The sequence below is a fragment of the Penicillium samsonianum genome (assembly GCF_028829775.1).
Source record: "Penicillium samsonianum strain IBT 33392 chromosome Unknown utg000004l_segment0_segment0, whole genome shotgun sequence".
Lineage (NCBI taxonomy): Eukaryota > Fungi > Ascomycota > Eurotiomycetes > Eurotiales > Aspergillaceae > Penicillium > Penicillium samsonianum.
The window spans coordinates 1798442-1816500 of record NW_026643262.1 but is presented as its reverse complement, the minus strand read 5'-3'; the positions used below and the strand labels follow the sequence as shown (position 1 = coordinate 1816500).

Genomic DNA, 18059 nt, shown 5'->3' with positions numbered 1-18059 from the left:
AAGTGTCCGTGGCTTTAAATCTTACAAATCAATTATGCCATAATCTTCCAAGGTTGGAAAATCCCGGAATCACCGCCAATGTCACCAATTCCATCATGGAGAACGAAGAAATATTTGCCGGGGATCCCGATGTTGCGCAGCTGCACACCCGAGAGACTCGTCGCACTGAACGTGTGAATGAGAACACGCCTCTAATTACTGAAGCCGATGGGTTATTGCGTCAAAAGCCTTCTTACCTTGGGGATAATTGGCCGAAATGGAGGAGACCGAGCGTGAGTGACTATGAGCTTGACCACAAAAGCGTCAGGAAGAAATGCCTAACCTGCAAACATGACAGATTTGGTGGCTGCTCCCATTCGGTGTCATTTTTACCCTGGGCTTTGGTGGAATGGCTGTGCCCAAGATCAATCTGATTATGGAGCTCATCTGTCGAGACTATCTCGCCGAAAAGACCAACCAAGACCCCGACTTCACCTATCTCCCTGTTATATTTGGCGAGAAGAACCCCCAGTGCCAGATACCACAAGTCCAGTCATTGGTTGCCCAGTTCCAGCTCTATCTCAATCTTATTGCGGGTATTCTATCAGCATTAGTGAGTCCCCGGTTCGGACACTTATCTGATCGTTACGGGAGAACCAAGATGATCGCGCTGGGCGCGATGGGCGCGGTACTCAATGAAATTATCACTGTCATTGTGGCTAAATGGCCAGAGCGGGTCTCGGTCAATATGCTTTTGGTTGGAGCAGTCATGGATGGACTGGGTGGATCATTTACCACCGCGCAGGCTTTAATCCATTCCTATGCATCTGATTGTACGCCAATCGAAAAGCGAAGCGTGGCATTTGGTTTATTCCACGGTGCTCTGTTCTTTGGGATCGCAGCTGGACCTGCCAGTGCAGCATTTTTGATCAAGCATGGAGGCACGCTACTCGTCTTCTACATTGCACTTGCATTCCATGCGACTTTCTGTCTATCGATCTTCTTCATCGTACCTGAATCGTTGTCCAAAGATCGGCAGCTCGCGGCACGCGAGAAGCATCGCATGAAAATCGTGGACGCTGAGTCTCCCAAATGGTACTCTTGGCGTGTCTGGAACCCAATGAACCTGATCACCCCGCTTGCAATCCTGATGCCCGCCGTTGGAAAACCAAGTGTCTTGTTCCCTAACCGCCGCGGTGCAAGTCCGGCTCTACGCCGGAATATCATGCTGTTGGCTGCTATCGATACCGCTGTATTTGGAGTCGCTATGGGCACAGTACAGGTTATCATCATCTACGCCGGATACATGTTCAACTGGGGCAGCGTGGAGTCCAGTCTGTTTGTGGCGATCATTAATGTGGTGCGAGTGGTCAATCTTTTCCTGGTGCTTCCGCTTGTCTCTATGTTCTTCCGCACGCCGTGCAAGGAAGATGGAACCATTAGCGGCTCAGACATGCTGGACATTGTTCTAATCCGCACATCGATAATATTCGATATACTGGGCTACATTGGCTATGCTCTGTCCAAGACACCGTCAGTCATGATAATGTCTGGTATCGTCGCCTCGCTAGGTGGCATGGGGTCTGCAATCCTGCAGTCATCTCTGACCAAGCATGTGCCTCATGAACGTATTGGACAGATGCTCGGTGCCACTGGTCTTTTGCATGCTCTTGCTCGAGTTGTTGCACCTACTGTCTTTAACTTAATCTACAGTCTGACTGTTGCAACGTTACCTCAGACAGTGTTTGTGGCACTTGCAGCTGTTTTTGGTGTGGCATTCCTCATGAGTCTGCTAATCAAGTCGCATGGTATGTTTATTTTCCTGAGTTACTACAAGAAATATACTAATTGTTGTGCCAGTCACCCTAGATGGTGGACCTCCTGCCGATCTAAGAGTGGAAGAAGATGCCGACGAGCATGACAGGCTTTTGCTATGATGGACGGACCTTTGAGATACTATGCTGCACTTTCTTGCATATATTATATGTCTGTCTCGTCAGCCTCTTTTCTAATGGAACATCCATGGATGTTCTACGTGATTGAAATACACAATTTTTTTTTTTTTTTTTTACTTCAGAGAACTCCGATCGATACATATATAGCTGTTGGGAATGAAGTGATGAAGATGCTTGATGTATGCTAGAAATAGAAAACTATAGAGCTATTGGAGAAACACACACAAATCATCTCGATAGTCCCAGAGAAGCCATAGAATATGCTAAGGCCAGCTCGACGTTCTTTGTCATATACCTTGGGGCCTTTTTCCACGTCTTTCTTTTTTTCTAGATATGTTTGATATCTTGTTGGGGACAGGAAGCCGAAGATGTATCTATCCGGTTAGATCCATGGGTCGTATGACCAGGTCAGGCTCCGGCAAGCGGCACCGGCCTAACGCGCAAGTTGATTTGCATCGGGAAAAAAGAAGTTGCTCCGAACTTACCCTACGCTCTCAGCTTCAATTGCCTGTACACCTAATCTTGGATCATAGCTGGTGGTTGGAGCTGTTTACATTTCATTCGCTTCAATTACCTCCACATTTCGGAACATTGGTGCGAGGCCGCTCATGCACGACTGGTGAACTTGCGCGCAACCCGCGCTCAGCATCTCCAATATGCTTTCCCGCGCCGCAAAATCCGGCTCAATAATCCCTTCTCCAAATGCCCTCCGTGTGCTCCGCCAATTGGCCCTGGCCGGCTCAACAGTTGGCGGATTCTGCACCGTCGCAGCCCTCACGTACGAAGCCCATCGCCGGGTCCGCATCGCCGAGAAAATCATTGAGAATAAACGAACATTGCACAGCACTGCTCCGAATTACGATGCAACATCTGCCGCCAAACGACTCAAGGTGATGGTTGAGGCAGCGGAAGCGGGCGAATTCATGGGCATTGAATCCCTCAAGGCGAGGAATCGGAACGTACCTGTACCAGACGGGCCAGATGAGCCAGGGTTCGAGACAGAAAAGGATGGTCCAAAGCCCAAGCCCAAGCCCCTGGTTAGCTTGGAAAAACACCATGCTCGCTCAAAACGTTCGCTCTTTGGGACCCATCCAACTGCACAATCCAACTACACGGGACACATCGATACTCCAAGCTTGGCCCTGAATGCTGAAATTCTGGCTCGTGAGAAACAGCAGGGCGAACTTGCACGAGACTCTGGCAAGCTGCCCTTCGATGCCGAAATCCGCAGGTTGTTAGCTGAAGAGCGGGAAATCACTGCTGCGAATTTGTTCTTAGCGCACACTCGGCAGGCACCTAACATTTCTTGGGAACGCAGAGAGCTTGCATGTATTATATTCACTGCAAACTGCATCAAGGGAAATCTGTTCGTTGCTCGAACTTTGTTCAATCGCTTGGACAAAGTCAGTGTCGTATCAGGGGAGATGTGGGCTACACTGATGCATCTGCTTGCGAAAGAGGGCCACATCGACTCTGTCGGCGTTATATATGATAAATTCAGTACCAGCTTTGTTGTTCCAAAGCATCTGTTGGAGGTCGTTCTCCGATGTCTGATCGAGTCCAAACGGTTGGACTCCGCCAAATTCCTCTTCTTCCAGCGCTTTGAGGATGACCGTGACTGTGGTCTATGTGGTGCTTATCTTGATGGACTATGGAGGAAGACCAGGAGCATGGAATTGCTGTCTTCCCAACTCGGCCTCATTCTCAAACGTCTCGAATCACTCGATCGGAAACCAACTGAGAAACTTTTCAACCCAATGGTCAAGGCCATGGTTGAAACTGGTCGGGCCGAAGAAGCTGAAGCTATGGTCAACGCGATGTCAACACGTTATGGGACCGAGCCTGGATGTCGGACCATTGGCTTGATTATCTACAACAAAGCGCTTAACTGTGAATGGGACAAGGTCATGGATGGCATGTATGCTATGCACGAGCACGGTTACACCCAATCAAAGAAGGATTTCACTATGATTTTCGACCGCGTCTTCTTGGAATACTATCCCACCCACACCGGCCAGGAAATTCTCGACTTCGTCACTTCTTGTATCAACGATTTTGACATACAACCCGACAAGGTGCTCCACCGACACATACTCGAAGCGATCATTGAAAAGGGCAATGAAGATATGATCACAACCATTATGGACATGGCCTACGATCAGAATTGGAATACTGGTATCGATGATCGGTTTATCAACTCGCTCGTGAAGAGCCGAAGACTTGCGATGACCGACAACCCTGTGGGAATCTGGCGGCTGAAGCAAGCCGCCAAGAACCGACAAGATCATTTAACTTCTTCCCGGCGCATCCTTGGGTCTAGTTCTGACACTTGGGCGGTACGAGGGGATAGAATCGCCCCAATTCACATTCCCGCTGAGGAATCTTTCCCTCAAACGGTGAGCGAGATGGTGGCCTCCAAAAGTGCCAGTTTGTATGTTCCGCTCCACAAGCGGATGGAGCACTTTATCAACATGGGCAGGCACACCGATGCTCTGGCAATTTACAATCACGCATCTGGGGGTGGTTACGTTGTTAGACCACTTCATCTGAAGCTGGCTGTGATCGCCGCGATTCTCAGCTGCAAAAAGACAGGCTTGCCGAACGCACGACGTCTGATTACATCCGAATGGGACTACTGGAAGAATGTTCCTTCTCTCCGTTATAGCAAGCGTTTTACTTCGTGGATTCCCATCTTCTTCCAGCGGGTCATGGAGGTGGACCCAGAAGCCATTGGGTATGGAGGCTTGATCAAGATGGCCATTTTTGAATATTATGATATTTGTGCGAACACCAATGGTCTTTTGGTGAAGCACTTCTGCGCGACTTCTTCCAGCCGTTACCTCATTGGGGGTGGAACGCCAGAACTTGCCGTCGATCTCCTCACAACAATCTACCAATCTCGGTGGCGGCTCTCTCATGGCTTCGATCAGGTACTATTAAAGATGCTGCTGCGTGCGTTTGCCAAGGTCCATAACTTCAAGGGGGTCTGGTGGTGCATAATGACAGTCCTCTCGCGGAATGAGCCCATCAATCAAGACTTTGTCGTGGAAGCTACCTCTCAGTTGGGCTCATTGGAAACTGCGATCAGATCCTCTAGCTCCTACGACGCCGCGGGCCAAGTGTTGGTACTACGGCAAATCGTGGGGGCACTGGAGGCCAAGTTAGAAGGTGATTCGCATTGGTCAGCCATCAATGTTCACCCGGAGTTGAAAAAGTCGAAGCGTTCCAAGCCATTCAAACTCAGTGAGCAACAACACTTACTGCCCACCACAGACCTAGCGGAACTCATCATGAACTTTGATGAAGAGTGGGAGTTGGATCTGTTGCTCAGGCGCAAGCAGTTCGACGCTCCTGATCATGCAAAGTGGTGGGCTGAGTCCAATGTCTCAAACTTGCACACCGTCCCTTCGGAAGATCCCGAATACCCGTGGAACAATCCAGCGAATTGGGGTGCGTATTATACACCCGAGAAATACTCGTCCGATTATCACCTTGAGTTTTCACCTGGAGGTGCCTACGAGGAGTACATGGAGTATGAGGATTATCAGGGACATCGGGCGTCTCAGTGAATATGTATAATAATGTAAATAGTACTATGTAAAATAGACACAATAGATTCCTAAATACATGTATCCATACGCCTGTAACTACATTGTTGTCCATATCAGTCCACTCGGATAACATCGTGATGTCCCCTGCTGCGTAGAACTGAGAAGGCGGAGAGAGGGATACTTTCACATGTCACGCCACCCCTTTCTCCGCAAAGGAAAAAAAAACACATCAGCCCATAAACAACAGCCAATCGACTTTTCTTTAAATCAATCGCTCAGGCCGATAATGGTCCTGCCTCCGTCGTCTCCGTTCTGACAATATCTACTCTTTTTTACAACCAAAAATGGCCTCCGCGCTCAATGGCCACGCCTCCCTTTCTCCGGCCGCTCAACGCCGCATCGACCACCACGAAGCTGATGTTGTAATTGTGGGTGCCGGGATTCTAGGCTGTGCGCTTGCAGTCGCACTGGGAAATCAAGGACGCAGTGTGATCCTGCTGGAAAGGTCGTTGGAGGAGCCCAACCGCATTGTTGGTGAATTACTCCAACCGGGAGGTGTTCAGGCGCTCGAGCAACTAGGGCTACGAGATTGTCTGGAAGATATCGATGGAATTGATGTGAAGGGATACTGGGTTTCTTACTTTGGCGAGCCGGTTCTTCTCGAATACCCCAAGTCCTCCCCAACCTCACCTACACCGTTAGGACGAGCCTTCCATCATGGTCGATTCGTGATGAAACTACGGGCAGCCGCTCTGTCCTGTCCCAATGTCACAGTGGTCGAAACCAAAGTGACCAATCTCGTCATATCGTCATATACCCAGGAAGTCCTTGGAGTCGAGTGTATGACCAAGGACCTCAAGGACTGCTACTTTGGCCAACTCACAGTTGCCGCCGATGGCTACAACTCGGATTTCCGCAAGCAACATCACCAATACACACCCAAACGGCGATCAAAGTTCTATGGTTTAGAGCTCATCGACGCTAAGCTCCCCGCGCCCAACACTGGTCATGTCCTTCTCAGCGATAACCCACCCGTGCTCATGTACCAGATCGGCACCCACGAGACTAGAATCCTTATCGATATCCCCGATAACCTGCCTCTGGCCTCTGTGAAGAATGGTGGTGTCAAGGGTTACATGCGCAACAATATCCTGCCCCAGCTTCCAGAGGGTGCGCAGCAGTCGTTCTCCGATGCGCTAGAGCAGGGCCAGCTACGGTCCATGCCGAACTCGTTCCTGCCTGCCTCGGTCAACAAGACACCCGGCTTAATGATTATGGGAGATGCGCTCAACATGCGGCACCCTCTCACGGGTGGAGGCATGACGGTGGCGCTCAACGATGTCTGTCTCATCCGCGAGTTGCTCAGCCCAGAGCGCGTGCCCAACCTCTCCAATACAGGACTTGTTCTCGAACAGCTTGCGGAATTCCACTGGAGGAGGAAGAATTCTTCTTCTGTCATCAATATCCTCGCACAGTCTCTCTATACGCTCTTCGCTGCAGACAGTATGTATGCTCACTCTTTCGTTGATTCCCGATAACTAACTGTTTATCAATAGACGAATACCTCAAAGCTCTTCAGCGTGGCTGTTTCCGCTACTTCCAGACTGGATCAGTTGGCGGCCCTATTGGGCTGTTGGCCGGTCTGATCAAGAAACCCCTCGTCCTCGTCAGCCACTTCGTCTCCGTCGCCTTCCTCTCCATCTGGATTCTTATCTGCGATACCCCTTTTCCCAAGCTACTCCTAGCCCCATACTACGCCGTCATGATATTGTACACGGCCGCTGTCGTGATGTTGCCATACATCTGGACCGAGATCTGGTACTAATCTGGTTTGGATTCATATTCATCAATTGGTGTTTTAATTCCCTTCCAAAAAGCCAGAATGGAGATTCCCAGCATATCATTTTATTTTCTCTTCCAGGTGAACATATTTGTCCATTTTACCCGACCAGCCTGTTCTTTTAATATCCCATCTTCGCCCTGTTCTTGTCTTCCCAACGCCTTTATGTGATTTAATCTTGCCCAGCATTTTCCCACTGCATCTGATACATTGCGAGATCAGTGTTACAGATGTACTGTACTATATACTATATGCTATATACTATTATCTCCATGATAAATGATACAATGTCAATATATTTCAAACATTCCAAGAATCAACGCTTTCTCCCCGCCAATGCTACATAAAAATGCCCAAAAAGAAAAGACAATCAACTCCAATCATCTCACATCCTCCCGTAGCACAAACATGCCCAGGTACACATCCCAACCCCCTTACTTCCATACAAACACCAGATACAGATACACTAGACAAACATCAATATCCCAAAACCAAAACCCTTAAAACAAATCAACACAAAGCAAATACGCCAAAACCCCAAAGCAAAACGTAAACGAAAACGCAAAGAAGTTAGGCGCAATCGGCATCGGGACAGACACACGACCAAGCCAAGGCAAAGCACCAACCCCAGGCAACTGGAACCCCGAATTCGACCAATTCAAATTCAGAGAGAAAAGAGACATGACGGCACCGACTGATCGAATGGCGCAATTATGCACGAAGGATATGCTAGACAAGGTCTCGCTGATTACCCCGTAGGCGAAGAAAAAGCAATAATACAAATACAGCATAAATGGGAGGATTATTTTCCACATCATTTTTTCTTCTCTTTTTGGAGGTTGAGATTAGGGGATTTGTTGTTTGGGGTTGGGATACACTTTGGTATGTATGATGTTCGGTGTAGGTATGTGCGTGGATTCTTTGTGGATTTGACGTTTGTCGTGGTTTGATAAACCGATGAGGTTTGCTTTGGATATTGTTCTTGGTGAGGTAGGTGGGAGAGGATGAGGATGAGGATGAGCACGATGAAGAGAGGAAGAGAGAGAGAGAGGGTTTGAGAACTGAGACTTTCCATTCCCTTTCTTCCCTTTGTTCTTTGTTATTTGCAGCCCGGTCTTCCATTTATAGATACTTTGTTGACTGACTGCAGGCTAAGAAAGACGAAGTGGGTTAGAAGTTGGAAGAGCAGACGAGTCAAAGACGACCTCGGGATGCAATCCATGAGATATCAGATATCACGACCTGAGCAGGAAGAGGAAAAGGAACACATTTTTCGAAAATTTTGGTTTGTTTCTCATTGGCAACAAGTTAATCTCTTTCTCTTTTGTACAGAACCAGGACCGAAAAAAAAAAAAAAAAAATTTGGCATAAGAAAAATGAAAAGCATCAGACACGGAACCGGGTCTAACCATTGAAACACAAAGAACTCCAAACAACTGGAAAAGAAATCGTCTCAATGCATAGGAGGCGTTTCCTGGAAAATGAACCGGCCAACTTTCCCGATGGCAACGAATGCACGCATATATGGACCCTGATCCCTCATGGGAAAAGGGGAAATAAAAAAAAACAAAGAGCAAAACAACGTATTTCAGGGGAACGTGAGTTCGTTTGGGGGGATACCGTGTGAACGGCAATGGAATCAGATTGAAGACGTGAGTATCTGCTCATTCCTCATGTGCTGGAAATAGTTTCGGAAGCGCAATGATACACACTTAGTCAACCGCCTTTTCGCAAAGAATCATCTGCTGGAACGAGCTCATGACCACCATTGATGCCATTTCGAGACTCCATTGACGACTTGGTGTTCTTGCGGTTTTTCTTCTTCGTCGTCTGCCATCCGTGGTTGCTATCGTTCGTGCCGTTAGACTGTCCGCCTGATCTTCGGGATGAATCGGTGTGCCGATCTTTGGTGCCCGGAGCAGCGTTGTGAGAGCCGTCGTGTCGACCTTGGCCTTTGGGCTTGCTCTTGCCGTTAACACCGTTCGCCTTGTCGGAATGGTCTCCATTGTTCCGGCGCTTCGAGTTGGTCGACTGGTGCCGATTCTCATTCGGTCCGGATGCAGCAGGTTTCTCACCCATCTGTCCCGAGTGCTTAGGCTGGCCGGTTTCCTTTCCTGGTCCTTGTGCTGTGCCATTTCTTGGTCGATCCGGACTACTTGTCTTCGCGGGTTGCTGCACCAGCTTCTCGGAATTCGATAGGTGGTAGTTCTGCAGCCGACTAGCGAGAAGCTCAGATTGGCCATTCACGTCTGACTGCTTTTCCCCTGCCACACCATTGACCTTTTGTGTTTCCGTAGATGGCCGAGTGAAGACACCCGAGTTCTCCAAGTCAAAGGACGAGGAATCCTGGTAATCTTGAGACAAAGAATCGGAGAAACTTGCAGGTGTGTTCATGTTGTGATCATCCGACGACGTGTAATTGCTTACCGCAGAGTAAGGGTCAATCAAGTCAGACGCATATGCCGAGCGGTGCTCACTCGGACGCACCGATCCATCAACGATCAACGGGCCGGGTGCAACTGGGCGTGGAGCGGATTGGGTCGGTTGCGACGGGGGCTTGGAAGTTGGAGTGTGCTCTGAGCGAGCCGTTTCTGACGAGAACGATCCCGATCGGTAATCTGGCTGAAGGGGAATAAACGAATATCCGTTTGAGACCAGACCCATCTGTGTGGACAATGGCGGCAGCATGGAACCTTGCTGGAAGGCTTGAAGTTGTTGAGGAGTTATATAATAACCCAACACATCTTGTTGCCGGTTGTCGTCCACGGAGTTTGAGCGCGATCCATTGCTGGCCAGACTGTTTGAGCGCATTGCATTCTCATCACCACTGCCTTCTCCGCCTTCTGACGACTCGGTGGTCGGCCTTTGTTTTGACCAGTTCTCCGTGGGTGGCGGCATGGTATAAAGGGGGATATAGCTAGGAAGAGAGGGCGAGCCTTGAGGTCTTGCAGGTTGTGAATGCGCACGAAGAGACTTCGGGGATCCATTGGCAGCCGACAATCGCCGAGAGTTACGGCGAGTATCAGGCATAACACTGACAGCAGACGGCGAGGGAGGGTTGGTGATGGTCGCTTGCGAGCCAGATGCACCAACTGAAGCATAAGTCGGGTTATAAATTGTTTGCTGTCGTTGAGTTGGGCTAAGAGTAGCATGGCTTGCTGTTCCTGTTCCTGATCTCGGTCGTGAGGTTTCCTCTGGAAACTCTTGCTGTTGAGGAACTGGAAATTGGATAAATGGCTGACGGATGAATACCGGCGGTGGTCTCCCAGTAATCAATGCCTGGCTATGCAATTGCATCCGCAACTCTTGCTCCTGCGCCTGCAAAAGCTGGATTTGTTGGTATAATTGGTCATGCAGAAGATACTGGGCTTGCTGTTGTGCATGCAGAGAGATATCTGACACATTGCCGGTGTTCGGCTGCCGGAAGTTTGACTTGTTTCCGGTGTTTGACTGTCGTCGCCCGCCAGTGAGCCCACCTCGCGAGAACTGGTTATTATATCTGCCGCCGCGGTTTCCTCCCCGTCCACCCCGCGATGGGAGGGAAGGTGTCAGAGTTGGCCGTGGTTGGGGTGGTGGTCGTTCCCAGGTCCGCTCCTCTTCTGCTGGGAATTCAAACTGCTGACAACACCCTTCTAGATCACCGTTTGCGATCTGTTTGAAAGCCCTGCGCAATTCCAAATGTAATCCCCGGAACGAGGTGTCATCGGCGGTGTTGCCCAAGTTTCTTGACGTGTTGAACGGCTCCTCCACGCACAGTCGGTTGTTCAACATCAGGTGCCAGCCCTTGGCCTCTTTGTTGATCAGGGTGCCGTCCCGTACTGAGATGACGTTCTTCTCATAGTCAAGTTCGTAGCCATAATACCGGAAAAATTGAAAGAGCAACTCGCCAACTGATTGCTTGTTCTTGCGGCCAAATTGAGACAAGGTCTTGAGGTCGTCATCGAACGAGCAGACCAATCCATCTTGAGTCGTCCTCTTCTTGTGCGGACGTGCTTGCAAACTTGGGAGAATTGGAGGGTTTCTTGTCTGCAGGAAATTAATGATCAAACAGATCCAGGTGTAAGAACTAAGGGTTCCTCCAAGGGCTGCATCATTGAGAATTCTTTGCTTCGTCCAGTGCTTGATAGCCATTGCCAAAGGCCGCACTCTTTCATCCACCTCAACATAGGTCCGGATCATTCGAGTGTTTTCCAGCGCCAAGGTATTATTGACATTCATGTCACAGGCTAATCGGAGCTCCGGATCCCAAATCTTCACAATGGGGACCTTTGCGTGCGACACACACACCACCCGTTCCATCCCGTCTGTTCAGGTTAGTCTATCATTCAATCAAGCTGTGCCAACGGCGATTCCTTACGTTTAGCTAACACCTCAGCCAACAGGCACACATGCTCCAATTCCTTGTAGTTGGTTGTGATGCAAATGTCCACTGCGCAAGTTAGTAATTGTGCCTTTGGTCTCTCTCATGTCCAAAAAGAAAAACCTACCATCCGAGTCACTAGAACAGAGCTTATTCCCTGACGAGCCAAAAATATTCGCCTTAATATCATGACCCGGCCATTGGTCATTGAAAAGCTTCTCCAATTTGCGAACAAGCTGTCGTCGTCGATCATCACTCTCGGCAGATGGTAACAATCGATCATACAGATCCATGGTTTCGGTCGACAATTTTTCCTCCTCGTCCGGGCTAAGCTGCTCCTTCAATGTGCCCTTCTCCTCCGGTAGTATATCTGCCCCTAGGCTATACGGTATCCGTCGTCGAAAATATGCCATGGCGGTCTCATATTTACATCCTCCGAGCGGTTTCCGGGAGAATGGGGGTAGATGTGTGGCCTCGGAGTGGGTTGATCGAGGGGAGGTGCTTCCGCGGGCGGGGGACGGCGACCGGGAGTGGAACGATAGGTTGCGCGCATGTTGGTATGGGGTGGAAGGAAGGGAATTGGACTGGTGCGAAGTCAAGGGAGGCCGAGCGGCGGTCTCGGGCACGTCAGATGGTGGCACATCAGATTGCGGCGTCCATGCCATCGTGGAGGGCTGCGCCGACGCTAGCGAGGCGACGTCAAGGTGGAGGGAACACTTTGCATTCCCATCGATTTTTGCGACCATATAGCAATTCACAACTCCCACACCGTTGTGGTCCTTCCGTACGGGGCTCGGCAAAAGAGATAAGAGTCCACTCCCACACACCACACAATATAATCCCCTCAGTTTCCGATCAGTTGGAAATCACCGGAGAAATTGGTTGATCGATAAATTCGGGCGAGGCAGGTTATGGCACGTGTGTAACACGTCAAGGGTTCGTTGATATGGTGAGACAACTGGGGAGCAGGTCGTTTGTGGTGGGAGACTTTCAATCGCCCTCGACCAAAGTCGCGAAAAGCCGATTTTTTTTTTTAATCCTTTCACTCGGGACCGATAAGAATTCAAGAGATGTAAAAAGACAATGCCTCAACCAGGAGATGAAAATAAGACACGAAAAGAAAATAGTAAAAAAAAAATAACGGTCTTCGTGAGAGAGAAGAGAGCGGACGTTTCGAGGATTGGATCAAAGAAAAGAGACGAAAAAGGACCAAAGTACTGGATGGAGCATACAGTCTTGTCCCTTTAAGCGAATTTGTAGGAACCAGCCTGGGTTTCCGATTGTTGAGGAAAGGAAGCGTAGCCAGAGAGGGGAATTTGAGAAGTTGTGAAGATGATCGAAGCCCTGAGGTCAGCCCCTGTCGGCGGTAAAGACACACTGCCGACCGTCCCCTCTTAAAGAACTCCTTTCCCCAACGTCAACGATTTTATGTATATAAGTCGAGGAGCAATCGAATGAATATACCCAGGGTAGGTATTTGCAAGTTCGAAGAGATGTGTTGAGTGAGAAATTAGCGTTATTAACGTTGTGACGGAGTAGCCCACGGAGTGAGACTATTGGGGCATAGCTCTCCTATCCTCATTTATTATGGTAACAATTAGGGGCTGACTTCTGTCCTTTGTCTCTAATATGATCTCTCGCTTATATCTTTCTCACTACTCCTTTATTCTTTTTTTACTTGAGCCCAGGAACCCTGAAACCTGAAGCCAGAAATCCAAAATGCGGCCAAAGTTGCCCGCAGTATCACCGAGCTATGCATTCATGCAGGTACCATGACGACAGGTTATCGATAACACAGTATTGCTTGCTCAGCCCCCTAGTCTACTGGCTATTGAATGAAGAATGAACATATCAATTCCTGATAAAAGCCCTTGAATGATCCATATGTGGAACTCTCCTTTTCCCTCCTGATTGTCGTTCTTCACTTCTCCCCGCGATCAGCATGGTCCTTGCACGTGCTGCTCACTAGTATAACCTAATCCATGTCAATGGCCTGAGGCATACATATGACATAGATATGCTGTTTCCTGTCAAAGAATCTAGTAAGAAATCTATGATTCAGTTGACACTGAATCCTCGGTGACTCGAGATATCTGGAACACTGAATCATACTACCTACTTCTTTGTTTGGAACATGGACCACCATTGGAGCGATACTACACTCCAGAGTCCGAGCAGTGGCCCCCGGATCCGATGATGAACCTTGGGAGATAATATCAATTGGACTATTTGTCTCTAATGCTAACCGAGGTGTCAGTCGTGAGATAGTAGCCTTTGTTTATATGGGCTGGGGGTCGCCATATTGGGGATATGAGGCTTGTTTTGGCTTGTTTCTTTGTAAACAAGTAAACAACTTCAACAGTTTACCCCTCTTCGAGACTGACACTAAGCAGCTATCAACGCAGCTCCAGCCGAGTTATAACATGGCCCCCATAGAATCAAGCATCCGGCTAGTATGACTAGGACCAAATTCGGCCGGGCACAGTCCCATGTATGACGAGTGAGGAGTTATTACGCTTCCCAAAGGTAACGCGGAGGCATGCTTGAGCATATCCTGCTGGTACATTTCCGGAGGGTTTGAAGGGAAGTGTGAATACTGTACCTTCCCGCTAGGTCGAACACAGACAAGCGGGCAGAGCCTGGGGGAGCTGATATCGGGTGAGTGAACCATAAAAGCAAAATCCCTCTTCTACTCTATATATATGAGTACCCCGGTTGCCTCCAATATCCTGTTCTAGAGTTGATTCACCCCGATCACACCTATAGAAATAGTCCCATGTACATGCGGGGGAGGACTCGGGCTGCTGACTGGCCGGTCGAGCCGGGTGAATACATACATGAACATTGCAGCGGCCAATCGAGTTCAGAGGGGCGCGGACCTTGCGGAAGAATATAAAATGATGGCCGACGGACGTTGCCCCACCTCTCCTGAATTGACCGAGTTGGTCAAAGCACCATTGAAAGTGTATTTTGGAAGCAGCGATGTTACTATTGCATTGCATCTACTCCTGTGTGTAGGTATAGTTTCTCATCTACTTGGTTATGGGGGTTTTAAGGGGCTTGCTTCAACCAGATGTATACGAGGCTCTCTATATTTGAACAGGCTACAGCGGGCGATATATACTTATTGCATGCGTTTGTACTGACCTCTATACATGGAGCTGCAGATCACGTTCCAGATGCGACTAGAGTGTTCACTTGCAGCCTCCGATGGCGTCCACAGACAGAAGGTTCTTGGCAAGCTGACTGCATAGTGCAGAGCCTTTGCACTTTCCAAGGTTGCCATCATCATACGTTGCCTCCAGGGAATCCCTTGTTTAGATCGGGTTATATTGTGTCGAGAATCTCAGAATATAGATTTTAGAAACTTGGAATCCTTGAATATTGTACCGAAATAGAGTATTTAGAAGTACTAACTAGGGCATACGGCACAAGGGCAACACAATGTCAATGTCCACAGTTTTAAGCGGGGAATGGCCAAGTTTCCAAGATTCGAACATTGAAATGTAAAGTATAATATACATGGCATCAAGTATAAAAGTGGTACACCGTACGGGGTCTAGAGACAGCAATAGTTGAATAATAAGTAACAGTAACTATCAGACACGAGGGGAGCTCGACGCTTAGACACACGCCCCCGTGTCCCCATCCAATCTCCGGTGACCGGCCCCATCAGTGACGAATAGAAGCCCTTGGGTTGCCGGGAATTGCCGCGTACTTGGGATCTTCGATGTACAGAAAAAAAAGGAATTGGTATTAAATGAAAGCATTGAATGACAAATAGGTTGATTTTGAATGTTCAGCACAACGTAAGAGACTTAGGTATCTAGTTATATGGTCCATATACGGAGTACCTAGGTAGACACTAAGACAACAGAAAACAAGTTAGGTAAAGTATTTAATATGTGTTGTCCTACTTTAAAAAAGAAATAAAAAAAGAAAAAGGACTCTCCTTTTTTTCCCCCGTATACTATGTACTATGTACTATGTACTCCGTACAATTTATGAAAACCCCCCCCTCCATAAGGTAATACACATCCACTTCCCCCCCCATAGGACCCTCTCTCTCTCCTTTTCTTCTCTTCATCCTTCCAATTTTTGGACTTCCTCTGCCTCGTTGACTCGTGGTAGAAAGAAATAGAGGCCTATTTCCCGTAAGTCCCTTGATTATATTCTATTTCCAATGGGGTGGAAAAAAAATCCTATACTATACCCCATTGAAAATAGTTGAAAGAGCGCGGAAAAAACACAAAAGGTTTTACCGAGACCGGGATAATTTTTTTTTATGATCTCAAATTTCGATACTTTCTTTTAATGTGTTGAAAGAAGATCTGGAGAAGGTTTCGAAACGTGTGTGTTGTGGATCGACGCTCACATTTTTTTTTTCGACAGATCGCCTCTGACCGGATCATCCTCTCCCCCCCTGAACCGTCGCACCTTCGGTCCTTTTGATCTCGACAATGTCTTCGTACTACGAACCTCAGGGCTGGCAAGCACCCGCTGCGCGCCAGGCCTCTTGGGAGCAGCCGGCGCCTCCCTCCCGGTCAGGTATGGGATCAAACGCCGAGCATTCCGAGCAAAACTGACATTTGACAAACAGGATCGAGTTCGGTCTCCCAGCGCGAGGATATCCCGGCCTTTTCCTCTCAATTTGACGGTACGAACACACTTCTGCTTGGATCTTTATAATTGCTTCTCCGAAAACCGAATCGCATAATGGGGGAAAAAGTTGGTGGTTTTGAAGCGAGGCAGTTGTGGAGATAACATGGGCATACTTTTTTTTGGGAAACCTTTTGGGACGAGTGCTGATCCTTTTTTTTTTTTTTGACAGAGGTCGATCGTGCGATCGACAATCTCGTCAAGAGCGGGAAGCTGTGGAATGCTCCTCGGCGGGATTCGATGCCCATGATGATGGGCCGGCCCTACCCCGACTACGGTATGTTGCGGGCACGGATGGCACCCAGAACGCGTTTCTGACTTGTCTCTTGACAGACCCTCGTATGGGTGGTGGCCCTCAGCGACACCATTCGATCAGCGAGTTCGATGGCAATCGCGTCCCCCCGTCTGGCAATGCCCAGGGTTTCTATGCCTCCCAGCGGTACCAGGGTCGTCCCAACGAGGTGGAACAGATGATGCAGGCGAAGCGTCGGATGGCAGCACAGCGTGAGAGGGAACTCCGCAACTATCACCAGGAGCAACAGTACAACCGAAGTACGTGGTAGCGTCTGTCTTTTTCTTCTTTTTGAGCCTCGTTATATTCCCCCGTCGGCTTTTTTCTCTTTTCTTTTCACTTCCTTTGCATCTATGTATCCGTCGGCCTGTGTAATATATTTGGTTTGGCTTCTTCGTTTTTCTTTGAACACGGGGTTTTAATACTTTTCTTCTTCCTTTCAAGGCCTCCTCGCCGAGATGTCTGCATCCAAATCCGACCGCTCCACCAGCCCAGCTGCCGTGAGCGAGGACAGTCGTCGCGAACTCCTCGCCCGCCAGCACCGCGCCCTGTACGGCAACGAAAGCCCAGCCTTCTTCCCGCCCGGTGCCTTCTCCGATGATAACCCACGCCCAGATAGCCAAGCCGGCGGCGGCACCCCGTCGTCCGCCGTCCGTGGATCCTCCCCGCGAGGCATGGACCCATTCGGTCTGACACAGGCCGGCACCACTAGCGCCGATGCCACCACGGGTCTGCAGTCGCCCTCGCGCGCCAACAGCACCTCCTCGCCTAGCTCCGCCATCAACGCCAGCTTCGGCGCCGAGCAGCCCGTAACCTCGACCTCGTCGCCCGTCGCCGACTCGCCCTCATCCCGCCAGGCCCCTTCCAAGCCCGTCGCTGGTCCTATCGGCTCCGTCGGTCCCATCGGTTCCCGTCCTGCCCCCGGCCAGACATCTGCGCCCCCTGCCAACCAGGCGTTGAACAAGCGCTCCATCACCCCTCTCCCCTCCCCGCTCGGGCTCGGCTTCACTCCCGCCGACCCCACTGCTGGCCCTGCCACCGAGCGCACCTCCTCGGCCGGCCCTAGCCCAGCTATGACCTCTGCAGCTGGTGCCCCTGGCGCCAAGGACCAGGCTGGCGGTGTTAGCCTCGGCTGGAGCAACGGCAGTGGCGTCTGGAGCTCCAAGAGCGGGCTCGGCGTGCAAGCTTCTGTTTGGGGATAGAACACCACATCCCCGGATTTCTGATTTTTTGATGGCATTACTCCAAGTTGGCGCATGTTGCATATTGGACTTGGGGTTGAGCTGGCTTACTACTAGGCAGGGGAAAAAAGCGACGGGGATTTACTGGGGTTTGGAAATATTCCCCCATTTTAAATTGGTGTTGGATCTGTCTGGATGATACGATGCCTTCTTCGCCTTCCCCCGGTCTTGGGCTCAGCATG

The 18059-nt window shown here is 49.5% G+C and overlaps 5 protein-coding genes across 5 annotated transcripts; 4 read left to right on the top strand and 1 right to left on the bottom strand.

Annotated features, from left to right (window-relative positions):
- Positions 1-95: 95 nt before the first annotated feature.
- Positions 96-1916, top strand: N7471_007607 (putative tetracycline-efflux transporter; the record flags this gene model as incomplete). The annotated part of the gene is made up of 3 exons (XM_057280326.1): positions 96-272; positions 338-1787; positions 1840-1916. 3 exons carry the CDS (start codon positions 96-98, stop codon positions 1914-1916), a joined length of 1704 nt encoding a protein of 567 aa, XP_057134586.1.
- A 674-nt stretch (positions 1917-2590) lies between these two features.
- N7471_007606 (pentatricopeptide repeat protein) lies at positions 2591-5503 on the top strand (the record flags this gene model as incomplete). Its single annotated transcript, XM_057280325.1, has 1 exon — positions 2591-5503. The coding sequence occupies one exon, from the start codon at positions 2591-2593 to the stop codon at positions 5501-5503; it is 2913 nt and encodes a 970-aa protein (XP_057134585.1).
- A 201-nt stretch (positions 5504-5704) lies between these two features.
- erg1 (squalene monooxygenase erg1) lies at positions 5705-7645 on the top strand. Its single transcript, XM_057280324.1, has 2 exons — positions 5705-6988; positions 7042-7645. The coding sequence occupies exons 1-2, from the start codon at positions 5830-5832 to the stop codon at positions 7308-7310; spliced, it is 1428 nt and encodes a 475-aa protein (XP_057134584.1). The 5' UTR covers positions 5705-5829; the 3' UTR covers positions 7311-7645.
- Positions 7646-9041: 1396 nt separating this feature from the next.
- Positions 9042-12431, bottom strand: N7471_007604 (uncharacterized protein; the record flags this gene model as incomplete). The annotated part of the gene is made up of 3 exons (XM_057280323.1): positions 9042-11629; positions 11683-11754; positions 11813-12431. The coding sequence occupies 3 exons, from the start codon at positions 12429-12431 to the stop codon at positions 9042-9044; spliced, it is 3279 nt and encodes a 1092-aa protein (XP_057134583.1).
- A 3674-nt stretch (positions 12432-16105) lies between these two features.
- N7471_007603 (uncharacterized protein) lies at positions 16106-17838 on the top strand (the record flags this gene model as incomplete). Its single annotated transcript, XM_057280322.1, has 5 exons — positions 16106-16233; positions 16286-16342; positions 16517-16621; positions 16678-16896; positions 17081-17838. The coding sequence occupies exons 1-5, from the start codon at positions 16146-16148 to the stop codon at positions 17836-17838; spliced, it is 1227 nt and encodes a 408-aa protein (XP_057134582.1). The 5' UTR covers positions 16106-16145.
- Positions 17839-18059: the final 221 nt, after the last annotated feature.

What these genes read in the sequence shown, in the direction of transcription:
- erg1 (XM_057280324.1), top strand. Translation starts at nt 5,830, where the DNA reads ATGGCCTCCGCGCTCAATGGCCACGCCTCCCTTTCTCCGGCCGCTCAA. An exon ending in TACGCTCTTCGCTGCAGACA is followed by an intron (nt 6,989 to 7,041) that starts GTATGTATGCTC and finishes GTTTATCAATAG; the next exon opens with ACGAATACCTCAAAGCTCTT.